Below are 16,901 nucleotides of genomic sequence, written 5' to 3'. Positions count from 1 at the left end.
TGTGCTTATATGTATCAGATCTACAGCAGTATTTCTCAATGGACTTTCGGATATCGCTAAAAGTTTCATTCACTACATCATTTCGCTCGCCAAAAAGGAAATTACCAGGCCAGATTACATGGTTTTATCATGATGTTTCAGTAATTAAGGTATAAATTTCAAGATCATTGCATTGATTTACGTGTGTTACTAGCAGAAATCTGACAGCTCTCAAGAGTTTGAGTATCCTTCTGTCATGGATTTCAGATTGAATCCCTTTAATGCCAAACGGGTCCTCCAAATGTGCCACTCCAAATATTGTATCAAACACAATTGCACCTTTTATAATCAAATTGCTGTAGTTACTGCCTCAGTGAATGCTTGCCGTAATGTAATGTCAGCTCAGGTACTCTGTAACCATCATATCATCCCCACTGTTCTCTTTTACATAAATCATGCCATTTATATTTGTAGTTGCAAGTGTTTATGCTTCGGATGGCTCTCTATCTTCATTTCGCTTTGGTGGGAACCAACCTGCAGCGGCAGCTCGCGCTACCCATTGCCCTTGCGTATCTTGCCAAAATACGACTACTTCCATTTTGATCCTCTACTTACACATGAAACCCCTTCATATTATCTGCGGACCGGATTCTTATGTTATGCTCTACATCCATATATACGTAGCTACTTCATATACGGGCAAGTATCATACTGGTATCTCCCCTTTTTAGTCCTTAGCGCCCCTAATACAGCAAAATCCGAGTGCATTTGAGCTGCATTTTCTCGCGTTCAAGGCCGTTTTAGATTGTCAGAAAAGCACCAAACAATTGCTCTCATCTGGAAGTTACTTTCTGACACCTTTGCTCAACTTTTTGGGGACCAAAAAAACATGGACAAAAACCGACCAAAAACCATGAGGTACCCCTCATGGTTTCCATTGAAAATCAAACGATCGCGTTTTTGACCTTATTACCGAAGACTTTTACTAAGGCATACATTGAATCAAAATGTTTCTATCGATCTAATGTAACTCCTGAACTCATCTTTGTGGAACTTTGATATGTAAAACTTCGACTTTTTGACCAGAAACCTCTTTTCATATTTTTGTAAATTACTCCATGAGTTTATTAAAAACATCTATCTTACTTGGTACCATTGGATGCGCCTTGAAAAGCACTCTAATAACGCTTAAAGAAGCAGAGGATGATCATCATGTTTTACTTAGTCGAATCTGCAAAAGTAGTTCAATCGGGTCGAAAAGCATCAAGATTTGGCCAATCTGGAACAAACTATGAGTCTGGGTTTGAGTTGATTTTGGCTGGTGGGACCGGCTGGCAAACTCAATGCCCTTTATCATGAAGGCAATACAGTAATTGACGCTTTTAAAGCATATGGAAAGTAGGTAGCAAATTACATAGCACTACCGTTAGCTATGCTATTTTTTTTGGATTCTATTTAATAACGCCAGTCTATCAAAATACTTGTCAGATTAAATTCTTTCCTTGTTGGGGCTTTGAAAGTGTCTAGGGTCCATAAATTTATTGCGTTACGTTGGGCGTTTCGACTCTTCGGTTGGTTTCCTGACCTACGCTTCGTTTTGGTGGAAGCCATTCTACGTTTAGGTGGCTCGTGCTGCCGTGAACCTTTGGCTAATATTGTAAAATCAGTAACAGCTAAAGTGTTAGAAGAAACTCGATTGTTGATTGATAGAAATGTAATATAACATCTTAAATCATATATGAACCATGCCTGACAAATGCCTGGCACTCCGCTTTCATATTAAGGTTGTAAAAATGTTTATGGACTTTAGATTTATTATGTTATGATGTGTTTTATCGGCCTACTACTTGACCCAGTCAAAAGTTGCTTTGTTTGGGGATTGTTGCTAATGAAACAGATTCGAAATGTGCTTTGCTGAGAAATGATGCCATAACTTCCCAAAAAAGGCTCAAAGCGCTCAAAAAGGTGCTCTATAGCTACCCGTAGTTGAATAGCGGATGGCAATGAACATATAGTGCTTGAAAGAATGCCTGTACTACTAGCAGTAGAGTGCTTACATGAGATATGAGCAGCATCGGTGGTGTGTGTATCAATGCGCCTTTATTTGTAACACTAAAGCAAAAAAAGATGATAATAACAACAACAACAATAGCAGCTTAAGCCGTTATTTGCTTGTTTCTCTTTCTTTTCCTTTTCCTTCTTTTTTCTTTTGGCATTCAAACATGGATTTCTGGTTATTTTTGACAACATTTTTGATATTGGTTTCATTGCCAATTTGCGTGTATCGACAATGGATTTGGGATCAGATTAAGGTTCAACTAAGGAGAAACACAGGGTTTGTCGACATAGATCAGTTGTGTGTGTTTTATGACAAGCAAAACAGCAGAGCAACACTACATATGATTGGAATTACATTCGAGCAGACTATGGTAGCCAACACCAATACTACGCCAGATGTCTTTACTGTAGAAGTGCTAAAGAAATGGGTTCAAGCTACATCTCTCATGCGATTATTGGTTGAAGTACCAGTCATTGCCGTCATGTCATTTATCGTAAACCATACTGCAGTCCGTATTGACAAATTGACATTGATGGCCAACAGCAAAGACTTGGTTATCACAGTGGATCACATCTACATTCAATCCTCCTTAAATGTATCACAACGACAGCAATCTGGCAAACTGTTTCAGGACCAACAACGAGTGTTTAGTGTTCAATTGCAAGTGGGTCCTGTAACTGTGGCTGACAATGCTTCAAAGCCATTGGTGGGAATAACTACTACTTGTCTTGTGATGGTGTCCTGTCAACTGAACAGAATCTTGCTTGAAGGCATGGACGTGGATATCCAGCTGGGTTTTATCAACGTGTATATGGATACCTGTATAGCTTATTATCAACAGTATCAAGCCGTGCAGCATCCTTCACACGCCTGCAGTCACCAGCAAGATCTCGACATGTCAGCATCTAGATTCATGCGCTTGGGTATCAAGATCAATTCAATCAGTGTAACAGTCCAAAAGATGAATATGGAAAATCAACAAATTGCGATGCGGATGGAGATCAACACGCTGAGGATTCAGGCACTGCTTGAGAATAGAAGGGAGCCTTGCTTGCAGCTCAATACTGACCTGATTTTACTGTGCTTACTCCAGCATCGCCTTGTTGAGATATCTTCCATGGAAATAACTGCTGCGCTTCCGACACCAGAAGACTATCATCATGCAGCAACACCCACATCATCAGATACTTTGCCACATACTGATCTGCTAAGTGTAACATGGATTATAAACATGCCGCTACTGACGCTTCCCTTGAAAAGTCAGACGTTTCTAGACACACTAGCCCATGTGCAGCAGTTACAGCAGCCCATTACCAGCACAACAACAACAAACAGTAGTCTGCCCCAAAAGAGAATATCCAATGTTCCTACCTGCTCACTTGCTGTTGTGTTGAACTCTGCCAAAATGGATATGTTGGATGTGGATAACGAAGAGCGTCATGGCTATATGTCGAGTAAAAGCTTGATTATTCGTTTTGCGGGAGAGTACATGAAAAAGAGCAATAGAAACAGCAGCAGCAGTTTTGACGATGTGCCTTCGACTTCCTCTTCCTCTTCAGCTAGCAGACTGGACTCGTGGTTTGCTCAGGAGGAGTACAAGTGGTTGTCTGGTGGCGGCTCTTCTAGTAGTCTGACAGCCAGAAACAGAAGCTCTTTCCACGAGACTACTCCCAACAGCAAGTCCTCAATACCTACCCCACCTCACACGCCTACTACTACTGCCAGATGGCTCCATTTGCTTGGCCGGGTATCGCGCAGACATCAGCCCAGTAGCAGCCACAACAACAGCAGCCCTGCACCCTTGATGCATCCTCAACAACGACATCAAAAATGGATCTATCGTTTGTCTCTCAAGGCCATAATGCAACATGTCAAGTTTGGGTATCAGTGCCATCAACAAACGCATGATTTTATTCGAGTCAAAAATGCCGTTTTCATTTTCAAATCAGGAATGCATGTTATCCAAAATCATGTTGTGCTCACGCCAGGTAATGTGATTCAGTCTGAAGCAGCCATTGATAAGCCATTGATCAATGTATGCGATACACACCACGGTACTGCATTGAGCGCAAGCGTTTTTTGGTTGACATCTGTGCCTGAAGCCCTTCAATCATTGAGAGGAAACAACAACAACAACAACAACAACAACAACAGCAGCAGCAGCAGCAGCAGTACTGAAAGCAGCAACACGGATTGGAAGCAGGTAGTGGTTCAGAGTATCAGCTTTAGCTTGGATGTGACACAGGGCTCTATTGTCGCTTGGAGCGTAGATACTGCTCGGCAATCAGGGACTGTTCAAGTGCCTGAGGGCTATATTGACAATGCACCTACTCACGCTGTGTATACTCGCATGGTACTAGATACTCAAAAACTGGCTTTTGTCTGTGAGGGGCCCTACGCAACAGTGGATCAGCACTTTCACAATGAATGGAAGGCACGGTGTCACATGGAGAAGCTTTACCTTCATCAATCATCCAGCTGTATGCAGCAAGATGTAGACATTTATGAGCTACTGAAAAAGCCAGAGAAGCAGCATGTCATTCTTTGGATCTCGCAGCTCAACTTTAATACCAAGTACTGGCAAGCTGACGACACGCAGCTGTCTGTTGTGTTCAAGGTCAAAAAGTTTGGCATCTCGTATTCCATTCGGAATCATTATGCTTGTTTGTTACTGTTTAGATCTTTGTCTGTCATGAAGCATCAGCTCAAGACCAATGGCGTGGACAGTGAAAGCGGTTTGAAGCATCGGCAATCCACAGCAACAACGCCAACGCCACTTGTTTCGCTTGATGTATCTGTTGGAAGAGGGGATATCCAGATAGGCTTACCTCAAGAGATCAAACTCTACCTCAGAATGGATGAACTGAACGTCAACTACACTGCTGAACACAAGAACATGGTTCAATTTCGAAACATCATGCTACTGGGTGTCTCTCCGACTCACCAAGCCAAATGGGAGCAGCTAGTGGAATTGGATCAGGTCAAGATTACCAAAACAGAGGCTTCTATTGAACTCAAAGCCAAAAAGATATTTGCCTCTGTGCCTTACAAGTTTGTCCTGTCAGAGGTGATTGACAGCGTGATCGGGTTAGTCAAGGCGATCAAGGAGCTTCAAGCAAGAATACTGGAGCAAGATCCCACCAGACGTGTGTTTACCTACTTTGGCCCCTTGTTAAAGAACAACCCTATTGCTATTCCTCACATCAAATTGCGAGCCAAGGTGTTTACCATCCATTTTGATGATGATCCATTTGAAGCAAAGCTGAGGAATATCCTAAGGACGGGTTTGCAGGAACAGCAGAGAAGATTAGCTTACAAGGAAGCATTGGATGAGAAAGTCTACGACATGTTGCACTCGACATCACTAGCATCTCCTGAATCAGCCTCTATCAATTCGTCCACACACCAACGCACATCCGTGTCCGATGATTTCCAATCCATTCGCACGTCCTCTTCCACCATCAATCCTCAACGAGACGACACGAGCGACCCCAAACCAAGTGTAGACCAAGCCGAACTCTATGTTCAAATTGCTAAAGCGCAACAGAACCTGCTGGCGTATTACTCTGAATTTTGGATAAAGCATATAGACGAGACAAACCTACAAGAAGCACAGTTTTTTGAAGCGCTGCATAGCAGGAACAACTACCGAAACGCAGCAACATCCGGTGCTATTGATCATGCCCTGGATGATGGTGATAGTCGTAGACATGATCGTTTCTTGCTCTCCAAGACATTTACCATTGACATTGTGCCCAGACCTCTACATCCACCTTTGGCGAATTTCACTGCTCAGTGTGCCAAGGTGAGCTTCAAGCCTGCCAATTTCAGACTGGAAGAGACGCGGTCCTTTATCCATATGGTTGGAAGAGGTGTGCCTTTGGACTATGATTTCTCCATATTGATACCGTTTCATCTGTCAATCAAAGCCTCTAAAACGTGGATCAAGGTGCGAGATTACCCTTTACCTTTGCTTTATGTCCCTCCCTCTGAGAAGACGGGTAGAGTTGCTTGGACATTGGAAGGTGACTATGTTGTAGGCGACGAGCTGGGTAACTCAGGTGGAAGTCGTATTATACCCATTACCATCATTCCCGGATCAAACTCAACGGCTGGCTACTGCTTATCCGCTGTTCGCACTGCCTCTCCTCTCAAGTTCTATTCTGTCATTGATTACCATGTGTTGACACAGGGCATGTCTATGATTTGCTGGTCCGTTTCTTACAACCCTGCTATCCAAGATATCTTGCGTGTGTTGGATACTTTGACAGCGGCACAGGTGGATCCTTCGCCTCGCATTGGGTTCTGGGACAAGGTTCGCTTCATGATCCACTCGCAAATCAAGATCCATTTCACGGGTGGAGGTAAACTGGCGTTCGTTATCAAGGGAGCAAGAGACCCATATCAGTTGCTGGAAAGAGGCGCTGGTTTAGCCAAAGTTTGGAGCGATGATGTCGTCTGGTTGCTTGGTTATGAAAATGAACAGAATGAGTTTATGCAGATAGTCAGCCAAAGCTACGCTTTCGGCGTGCCTGACCTGCTTCATGGCGGATTTGTGCCTCAATTGCCTGATTCTCTGCAGTACAAGCAGGACAAGATGTGTGCTGATGATAGTCGTGTCTTTCTCAAGATTGCACTCAGGCTATCAGACGGTGTTCGTATGGGTATTGGCTTGAGCTATGAAAGACTGTCTTGTCATGCGAATGATGTCAGGAAGCATAGTCTGTGTGATACATGTCGATATCAGCATCCGCATATGATTGATAGGTGCCGATCTCAAGTGTTTATGCCTCACTACCATGTGTTGTTTCAATCAGTTCAACAAGTTAATACACATTTTGATATGGTAGATACATGCATTCATATGAGGAGAGCCTTCTTTTACTTACATCCCATTGATTTGTAGGCCACATATGACGCGTTTCGAGGATTCAGATCTGATTTCATACACTTGTCGTTCAGCATTGTCAAACTGGAGAATGGCGATGGTTCTCTTGAATCGCCCGACTCTTTTCAAGACGATCCTTACTTGAGCCACTCTGGCAATATGTCTCAAAACGCCATGTATCTCAGTCCCTGCTTTGTCAACCACTTTCAGCAATGGTTCAGGCTGTTTGGTAGTCCTATATCTATTCCTATTCGGCAAGGTAAACTGTTTCCCACTGTCGAGGAGAAGGCCAGGTCCTTTGGAGAACTATTGAACACGGTTAAATACAAAATTGCAGTTAATCCTTTAGCTATTGGCTTCTTCATTTCTGATCAGGAGACGTATCTCGACATGAAGGGCAGCGGATCTGTTGGATTGAAGGCTCGAGTCAACTCTTTTAGTGTAGATCTGCATTCTAGGCGAGAGATGATTCAACCAAATGACGTGGAAGCAGTACAAGACGACTCGATCAAGACGGAAATCAACTTTCATGAAGCGGAAGTAGAGCTATCAGACATTGATCTGCGCGTAATCAGGGCACATCATCGCAACACGGCAAATACATCACCGGTATCCAAACCCCAGTCAGGCAAATCAGTCGCTGAATCCACTGCCTACAGCGAAGAACAGAGCTATCAGGGACAAGAAGCTTCTTCCTTTGATGAAGAGAGCCGTTACAGCTTCCAATGGATTGACGCCAAAGATTTTGTGATTCTAGATGCTGTCCACAAACAACCTTTTCTATCACGATCCAAGATTGATGTGCTTCCGTTTGCATTTTCACCGTTGTTCTACTACATGAAGCAACACGACGAACCTGGCGCTGAAAAGAGAGACTATCTCAGAAGGACGCATGATTGTACGATTGGCAGCGGCATGGGTAAGTTAATCATCGCTTGCTTTTTGATGGTGGAATGACTGATATCGAGCGTGCCATACAGACAGCCATGAATTCCAAAAGACATATCTCAACCAGCGAGCAGCAGATCTTGATAAAGTCATTGAAAACCACGATAAACAGCTCGACATTATTATACATGCGATGAATGTGTACAAGAACGAAAAGGAAGATCTTACAGATGAGGTATGTGTAGCAAGATTTTAAGCTATCCCCAGACTAACATGATGTATTTCACAGCATGAATTCCTCGTCAAAAAGATTGACCACCTTCGAGTCAAACGCTACATGCTGCACACTTACATTGCCCAAATGATCTTGGAGAATGAGCTCAATATGACGACAGAAGATGCTGATACGCGAGGCTCACCCCACACAACGACTTCCTCCATCTGTCGCAGAGACGAACTGTCCAGGTGGGAGTTACTCATGGGTCGCTTCAAGGACCGCTATTTTGTGCACAACCCGCAAATCATATGGAACAGCTCTGTGAGAGATGCAGTCTATTACATGAGGGATATCTACAACCATCGGTCAGTGCAAAGCTTAAATCTATCTGCCAGGTGTTTCAAGTTCTTGGAGGATCTGGTGCGAATGGCCGAGAAGCAGCAGCAGTGGAAGCCAGATGTGCCTGAGGCCACAGCCGAATCATCAACCTCACCCGCCGTATCTTCTGCCAGCACACAGGCGCTGATTGACAGACTACTGGCCGAACGTTCCAAGAAGTTTGTAGCCTACAATGAGCGTGAAGAAGACAAAAGGCAACCCAGAGACGACATCAGCAGCCCTTCTTCCAATACGTCATATGACGGCATCCATGTGCTTGATGACAATGCAGACAATGTCAATGATCCAGACTACCAATATGAAAACATCCCCGATTCGTATGAAATGCAAAGCAATTATCTGATTGACATGATTAACCCTCAGTTCATCTGCCAGAGTGAACGAGGTCTCGACCATTTGATCCTGCTGACAAACGAAAGAATTCATATCAAAGGATTCCGCATCATTGATAACAGCACAAGCGGCGCTGCTGACAAAGATGTTCGCCTGGTCAAGAGCCGTATCATTGTCAATCTGGACAATGCTCAGCTCTTGGTGGCTAAAAGGATTGAACCAGTGCACTCTTACCACACTTTAGCGCCCAATTGCTACGGCCAATTCCAGGAACGACATTGGGCTGTATGGACGCAGCCAGAACAACTGTGGTACTATCGAGAGCTCAAGAATTTCGAAAATTTCCAGAGAATCGCAACGCAATTATCAGGCACTATGCAACTCGACCTGTACAACCATCTGCGTATCAAGATCAACAAGTATAACAACACATTGCGCAAAAGCCCCTTTGAGGATCGCACCAACACTATTCAAATGCACTTTCCACACGTCAAACTCACACTCAACTCGTTGCAGAGCCATATTCTGTACTACACCGTCATACACCTTGTGCTTGGAAGTGACAGGTCAGCGCGTGAAAAGACCAAGCTGAACAAATTTCGAGACGTTATGCTGGCAGCAGAGCGCAGTGATCTAGCAGAAACTGTCAAACAAGTGGGTGTGCTGCAGAATAGATCGCGCTATCTGCTTGATTTGCATAGCCGATTCCTCAGCGAGCTGCCTTACCTGGATACATTTGGCCTGCAAGAATTTAACAAGAACAAAAAGAAAATGAGTGAAAGCCTAGAGAAACTATACATGGTTGTAGAAGCCATTCGGTCCATCCAGACATTCAGAAGAGATATCCATTTGGAGGAGTCAGATAGTGCAAAGCGATTCATATTCACGTCTGATGAGATTATCTGGGAGGCCACCATGGACAATGAAATGCAAAGCTCGTTGTGTGAGTGGAAGTTGACCAATACAAAGTACGTTCGATTGGACAAGCCAAATGGATCGCACAAGAACACGGTAGAAGTGGATCAGTTTCAGATCAAGAATACCACCGAGTCGCCTGTTTTTGTCAACGTATTGGATGCCTATGTCGATCCTTCAAACACATCGCATCAAGAGCCTGATTTCTCTCGCCATAAAATGCTCAGCGGTGTACTGGATTCGCTACCGCCCGTGGGTGGCATTCCAGTGATTCAGCATCTAGAGATCAATCTTCTGCCTCTGCATCTACAAATCAGCACTGCTTTTGGTACAGCCATGAAAGACTACTTTTTCCCAAGGGTGCCTTCCACCACTGCTATGGACCAGCAGGGCCAGAATCAAGATCAGGATGTGTTCTCAGGAGACAAACTGGAGGAAGAAGAGGAGGACCAAGATGAAGCTGTCATGATTGACAATTGGAGCACTACCAGAACAAACAGAAACCATGCCAGCGTCCGCTCATTTGGTAAAAGAGAGGGCAGTTTCGCCAGCTTGGACATGATAGCAAAGAAAGTCAAGGAAACGGTTGTCAAAAAGCGCAAGGGAAAGGCAGATGAGCTGACCATCATGAAGAAGAGATCTTCCACTAACCGCACCTTTATCTATGTGCGCATTCCTGCTGCCAAGCATTGCATCAGCTTTCAGGGGCCAACTCAAAATACGTTTTACAACCTGTACAATTTCCCGTTCAAACAGCCCAAATTGGAGTATAGAAACAAGACATGGTCAATCGCTGAAATGACAGAAGAGATACAGAAGCGTGAGTATGGTGCTGGGCTCTTTGATTTGCATGCAGGCTAACCATGTCTCCCTCCCCCCCCCTTACGTAGAATTTGTCAGAGCTATCTTGAGACATAGTCCAGCATTGCTCAAGAAGAAACTGCTGACCAAGAATAGCAGGGAGCTGCCAACTCCATCTGTTCCCGTCTCGAGAGCAGTGAGTGTTACGTCAAAGCAATCCTCCTCTGCCAGTGTTCATTCAAACATTGAACTCATGGACGACTCTGTTATCTATAACGAATATGACGATACCACAAGCCGAACCAAGTCTGTCATCTCAGCCTACACAGAGGAAGATGATGTGGATGTCCAATCCTTGTATTCCAATGCACCAGAAGATGAGCAGCAACACTTGGCAGAACTGCAGACCATTAAAGGAAAGAAATCGCACAATGTGGATGAGGAGTTGCTTGAATTCTATGCAGCCAAGCACAGGTCAGAGCATACAGATGATGAATTGGCCAGGAACAGCCAGATTCTGTTTGGCTCAAGCTATCGCTAAGGAAGCATCGGATGTCGAATCAACGCGTATAATGTGAACTTTTCGGTACGCGCGATTGAAATACCTCTTTTTACCTTTTAAATAAAAAAAAATAAAAAAACATTACATGGCAGTGAATTCCAAAGTGAAAATAAGGAGATCAGTGTACAATATCTTTACTAAAAAGTATGGATTGCATGTACAAACAGACGCTACAAAGTATCTCGAAGGTCTACTGGAGAGAGAAGATGATTTGGTCGACACATTGGAAAGAATTATCAGGGCTTACAAGAAGCGTTACAGTGGTATATAGACATGTATAATGCAAAAAAAAGAAAGCTCCCGTTGTGGACTAACTCCTGTCCATTCTAGAGGAAACACTCGTCATTGTCAACGAATCCACCATTCGAGATGTCATTACGACCATGCAGAGTTCAGCAGCCATTGCAGCCTCGTTGACGCCATTTCAAAGAGTGGATGAAGAAATCAACGATTCTTTGCAAGACATGTCTATCCAAGAAGCACCAGCAGAAAAGGTAGATGTGACACAGCACTTTCATGTAGTCGATGCCTTCAATCTGCCAAAGCTAGTCTATGACGAACTCACAAGATCATTCCACAAGTAAGTCTGTGCGGCGGATGTCAGTGAGGAGAGTCTAATGCTGCTGCAGGAGTAAGGATCGTTCTACTCTGTTACCAGAAGCCAACGAAAAGGGCGACATGTACCGCGAAAGATACAAGCTTGTCAAGCAACGATTGCTGAGAAACGAAAACTTTTGTCCGCCAAATATGTCTGACGCATCCAATTCTGATATTATCAAGGTAAACATCGCAGTGGAGATGGTGTGAGGATGCAGTTAAGCTGATGCGAACAATGCGATAGATCACACCTATAAAAGCGCTCATTGGTCATGACGAGGAAGAGTTTGTAATGTTTGGTATGCTTACACAGGTAGAGGAAGGAAAGTTGCATTTGGAGGATGAAGATGCGCATATAGAATTGGTCATGCACGAAGCTGTGAGTAGGATATGGTGCTGTGGATCAGAATAGAATGACTGATGTGTTTTTGTAGAACTATGATTATGGGCTATTCACGGATGGTGCGTTTGTGTTGGTGGAAGGCGTTTACAGAGATCACAGATTCTACGTCAAGGAGATCAATTTACCGCCAGCAGAGCCTCGCGAGATGACAGAGTAAACTAGTTGCAGATCAGATGCATGGGAAGGGGAACTAACAAGCTTTTTTCAGTGCACTGTTCAGCCATGTTGATTTTATGGGTTTGCCGAAACCACTTGTAGACGAGGTAATTGAATGGAGACAGGCGTTGACAAAACATCATGAAACTCACGCGGAGGCATAGAAACTACTAAAACTCGAGGAAGCCACCAACGAGGACATTACATTTGTCATTCTATCCGACGTATACCTGGATCAACCCAAAGTGATGGCAGCATTGAGGATCATCTTCGCTGGATACTCTGCAGCACAAGTGCCACTGGCATTCATCATGATTGGCAATTTCTCGAGTAAATCATTTGTATATGCTGGATCAGATTCGGATGAATACAAGGACAACTTTTCAGCATTAGCAGATTTGATCAGTGAATTCCCAGACCTAGCAACACATTCAAACTGGGTGTTTGTGCCTGGACCAAAGGACCCTTGGGCAGGGAAATCATTACCACAGAGCCCCATCTTGCCCAGTTTTGTGAATCGTGTCAAACAGAAAGCTAAAAAAGTTACTTTTACTACAAACCCATGTCGTATCCGATACTGTACACAAGACATTGTTATATTTAGAGAGGATTGGTTGCAGAAATTGTGGAGAAATACCTTGCTTACAACAAATCTCGAAGAAGATCCTGAGCCAATTAGACATGTAAGCTTAGATTTGGACTGTAGCAGCAGTGGCTGATGTTTTGCCATCCCATAGTTTGTACATACCATTGTGGATCAGGGTCATCTAAGTCCACTGCCATTGACAATCAAACCCGTTTCTTGGGCATTTGATAATGCTTTGAGATTATATCCATTACCACACGCAGTGAGTATGACACAACCAGGAAGCTGGAACATACTATTGATATCTACAAAACTAGTTAATTATAGCAGACAAGTGTGAGAATTATGGCATAACCTATGAAGGAACTCACTGCATCAACCCGGGAAGCTTCCCTAATTCCGACTTCACATGGACCGTCTACTATCCACATTCACGCATATCCGAACGATGGTAAGTCCTCTTTTTTTTTAATTCTTCCCCTGAAATCAAGATTGCAATGTGTCAGATCTCTCATTGCTTGTTCATGTAGTAATCTACCAGGAGACGTATGGTAATGATTGTCAAGTATAATGGAGAGTGAAACGTTAATTTCGGTCGTTGAATGTAAACTACCCCTTATTGTATCACCAATAGCATCAGGCTATTTAATCAACAATAAAAAAGTCTAATACTTGTTCTTTCCCTTCTTTGCCTCTCTCTCTCTCTCTCTCTCTTTCTCTCTTGATTTTTTTTTATCAGCATGGCAGCCAAGATATCAAGGGACCAGGTCAAAAGGAACAACACTGAGGGTTCTTGCTGGGTGATTGTAAACGATAAAGTATATGACATTACAAGTTTCTTGGCAGACCACCCTGGTGGAGACGGAATACTGTTAGAATTTGCTGGCACTGATATCACTTTTGTTCTAAACGACATCAACTATCACACACATTCGGATGCAGCTTACGATCTTTTGACTGAACATTATATCGGCGATCTTGCAAAGGAGGAGGAGAAAGATGATGCAGTGGAAAGCTTGAAAGTGAATGATCCCAAGCAAGGACAAAAGACAACTACAAAGGATAAGATGGTTGTGGGCTCAGAACGCGATGAACAATTTCTGGATCTTCGCAAAGCCCTGTTTCCGCAACTATGGAATGCAACCTACTCAAAGGAATTCTATTTGGAACAAGTCCATCGACCTCGATATACGCCATATACGGTGCCTTATTTTGACCATCCACTATTGGATAAGTTATCTAAAACAAATTGGTATGTAGTACCGATGGTATGGTTACCCTTTGTGTTTTACCAGGCGTGGAGATCCCTTCATTGTTCTGGCGCCTCTACCGAGATTCTGATCCAAGGCTTTGTCAGTGGCATCTTCTTTTGGACCTTGTTTGAATACATATTGCATCGATTTTTGTTCCATTTGGATGACTTGGTACCAGATCATCCCATATTTCTGTTGATCCATTTCACATTGCACGGTATTCATCACCATATGCCAATGGACCGGTAAGTTTCTTTTATACGAAGCGAATTGCCATTATGATTGAATGTCTTGTCTACATAGCTTGAGATTGGTCATGCCACCTGCATTGACAGTAATTTTAAGTGTGCCCGTCTTTAAAATAGCACATGGCCTGTTTTACCCTGCATTTGCATTTGCATTTGTTGGTGGCACCTTCTTTGGCTACATATGTTACGACATGATTCATTACTATCTTCATCATGCAAAGGTTCTGGAGATTTACTTCAAGGAACTCAAGAGATACCATGTTGCCCATCACTACAAAAACTTCAACAGTGGATTCGGAATCACTTCAAAATTATGGGATTATGTTTTTGGCACAGTGTTAACCTATGAAAACTCTAAATCATAAACATCTCCCCACTTTTTTTTTCTCGTATAGTTGCATTACTTAATTTCTAATCATTCATTTTCTTTCTAATAATAATAATAATAAAAAAGGGTATACACTGCTTGCACCAACCTCTTTGTTCTTGTTGAAAAAGCATCAGGATGTTTTCGTGTATTTGTGCAGTATATTCTGCGAAATTCTATGGTGTCCACCTCCAAAAGCAGTGGATCAAAGATCAGAACCGAAATCAACACAACGATGATGTATATATTTATATATAAAAAAAAAATAAAGGGAAAAAACTGCCTGGCATGCCACATGCTATCTAAGATTTGAATGAATATTTATATGTGTAAAAAGGTGTTGTTTCTTTTAGATGGGATAAGGAGGGATCCAGTATTCTCTAGCAGAGGATAAAGGTAGACTTTGGTGTCTCCAATTTTGTTGGTGGGGCTCTTGTTGTTGCATCATGAAAGCCTGTTCCATAGATTGATGCGACGAGGCAGCTACAGAGGCAGCAGCAGCGGCGGCGGCGGCGGCAATAGCATGATGGTGGTGGTGCATTGACGTGGACGAGGGAGGAGGCATCATCATATCCACAGCAGTCGGAAATCTTGTTAATTGACATAATCGTTCATCCATACCCGCGATGGCTAATAACTCTTGACGAAGATCAGCAGCCAAACCGCGCACAGTATGACGCAGAACAACGGATGCTTGCATGCCTTCAGTGAAATCACTGCATTGAACCCAACTTGAGTTGTTTTCCATAAAGAAGATAGGGGCTTCGACTAAATCCATATCGATTTGAGCTGAAATATGGTCGTCTAATACATTTAATTCAATCGATGCAATGTTGTCAAATGATATCATCATTTTGAAATGATAATTACTGTCACGAATATGCCAGGAGAAAGCACGTTCATTTAATTTATAATAACACATTAAATCCTGTTGACTGATCTTCATTCTATGCCAGGATCCAACTGTTACTGCAGTAGCAGTAATTAAACCGGTTGTGTTTTGACTCATGAAGCTAGTCGATGTTAAGGGTTCACTCTCTGATAACATTTAGTGAGCATGATACATGTGTCCTAGTGCTACAACTTACCCATTCTCTTGGGCAATCCGCTGTTATTGCTAATGAATGATTGTGGGGTAGGTGAAGGTGAAACAGTGAGGCTGTAAATGTCTTCTTCCAATTCACTCGTTGCTGATGGGCCTGTAACAGAAATCGATGGCGGATGATCGTAGTGTTGTTGATGCTGGAACATTTGGGAGAGTGGAGGAGGGGGTGGAGGAGGAGGATAAGCAGAGTTGGGTACCATGTCCGTACTCCAGGCACGATGAATAGGTAGCTTCTGTTGTCTGTTTGGTAGATGTGAGTACCAGTATGGATAGCCATGTTGCGATGTTGCTTCAGCACATAATCGAGCTCTGGCAGCTTCTTGTTCTTGACGTAACAGGACTCTTCGTTGTAACATTTTGACTTTGGCTCTTCTATTTTGGAACCAAATCTGAATGGATCTCTCTGGCATTTGTAATTTGAATGCTAATTGCTTTCTCATCTTTGAATCAGGTGTAGCACTCACATTAAATGTCTCTTCCAAGACACTTAATTGAGAAGGTGTAACACGAGTTCTCTTTTTGCTATCATCTGTTGTCGTAGCAGATGCTGTTGATTGTTGAAGGGGTGGAGTTAATTCTGACATAATGAAAAGGAAAGTGATGTGGTGAAAGGAATGTGGAAGAAAAGAGAACTTGTTATAAAGAGACTATGATTAAAAGAGGGAGTGGGCTTAATTTATTTTAAGGGGAAAGAGAGAGAGAGAGAGAGAGAGAGAGGATGATAGTAGAGGGAAGAAGAGGAGATGATGCGATTTAAAGGACTGGAGAGTTGAAAAGAGTGGAAAGAGAGAAGAGAAGAGGAGATGTTGTCTTGAATGAAGAGGGAAAAAGAAAGAGAGAAAAGAGAAGGGGCCGTAGGGGTTTTTTTTATGAATCAATCCTTTCCTTCTCACTCTTTCATTAAATGAATTTGTGAGCGGAGACACTTTGCTTTATTGGTTTTTGCCAAATCAAGCTTTTTTGCGCACACAAGAATCTTGCCAGATACCTATTTAAAGCCGCTTTAAAAACTACATCTATATAGACTATGACAGCATCGAGTGCAAGGCACAGTCTTGGGCCAAACGCATAAAGCAAGCCACAGATATTGATAGTCTACATGTATGAGGATGTAATGTGGATATTAAACTGCGGTTGAGATGCTG

At 43.0% G+C, this 16,901-nt stretch overlaps 4 protein-coding genes across 4 annotated transcripts; 3 read left to right on the top strand and 1 right to left on the bottom strand.

Annotated features, from left to right (window-relative positions):
* Positions 1–2,378: 2,378 nt before the first annotated feature.
* PRB1_1 (proteinase B) lies at positions 2,379–11,020 on the top strand (the record flags this gene model as incomplete). The annotated part of the gene is made up of 5 exons (XM_064821518.1): positions 2,379–6,884; positions 6,945–7,845; positions 7,907–8,049; positions 8,104–10,498; positions 10,569–11,020. 5 exons carry the CDS (start codon positions 2,379–2,381, stop codon positions 11,018–11,020), a joined length of 8,397 nt encoding a protein of 2,798 aa, XP_064681204.1.
* A 106-nt stretch (positions 11,021–11,126) lies between these two features.
* ATC70_002135 (uncharacterized protein) lies at positions 11,127–13,238 on the top strand (the record flags this gene model as incomplete). The annotated part of the gene is made up of 9 exons (XM_064821517.1): positions 11,127–11,304; positions 11,372–11,621; positions 11,671–11,821; positions 11,883–12,017; positions 12,073–12,194; positions 12,250–12,304; positions 12,362–12,880; positions 12,935–13,045; positions 13,101–13,238. 9 exons carry the CDS (start codon positions 11,127–11,129, stop codon positions 13,236–13,238), a joined length of 1,659 nt encoding a protein of 552 aa, XP_064681203.1.
* A 285-nt stretch (positions 13,239–13,523) lies between these two features.
* Positions 13,524–14,649, top strand: ATC70_002134 (6PF2K domain-containing protein; the record flags this gene model as incomplete). Its single annotated transcript, XM_064821516.1, has 2 exons — positions 13,524–14,281; positions 14,340–14,649. The coding sequence occupies 2 exons, from the start codon at positions 13,524–13,526 to the stop codon at positions 14,647–14,649; spliced, it is 1,068 nt and encodes a 355-aa protein (XP_064681202.1).
* A 351-nt stretch (positions 14,650–15,000) lies between these two features.
* ATC70_002133 (uncharacterized protein) lies at positions 15,001–16,340 on the bottom strand (the record flags this gene model as incomplete). Its single annotated transcript, XM_064821515.1, has 2 exons — positions 15,001–15,689; positions 15,740–16,340. 2 exons carry the CDS (start codon positions 16,338–16,340, stop codon positions 15,001–15,003), a joined length of 1,290 nt encoding a protein of 429 aa, XP_064681201.1.
* Between the last annotated feature and the right edge of the window lie 561 nt (positions 16,341–16,901).

The sequence above is a fragment of the Mucor velutinosus genome (assembly GCF_035048745.1).
Source record: "Mucor velutinosus strain NIH1002 chromosome Unknown tig00000093, whole genome shotgun sequence".
In the NCBI taxonomy this organism is placed as follows: domain Eukaryota; kingdom Fungi; phylum Mucoromycota; class Mucoromycetes; order Mucorales; family Mucoraceae; genus Mucor; species Mucor velutinosus.
This window is presented reverse-complemented; position numbering and strand designations above follow the sequence as displayed.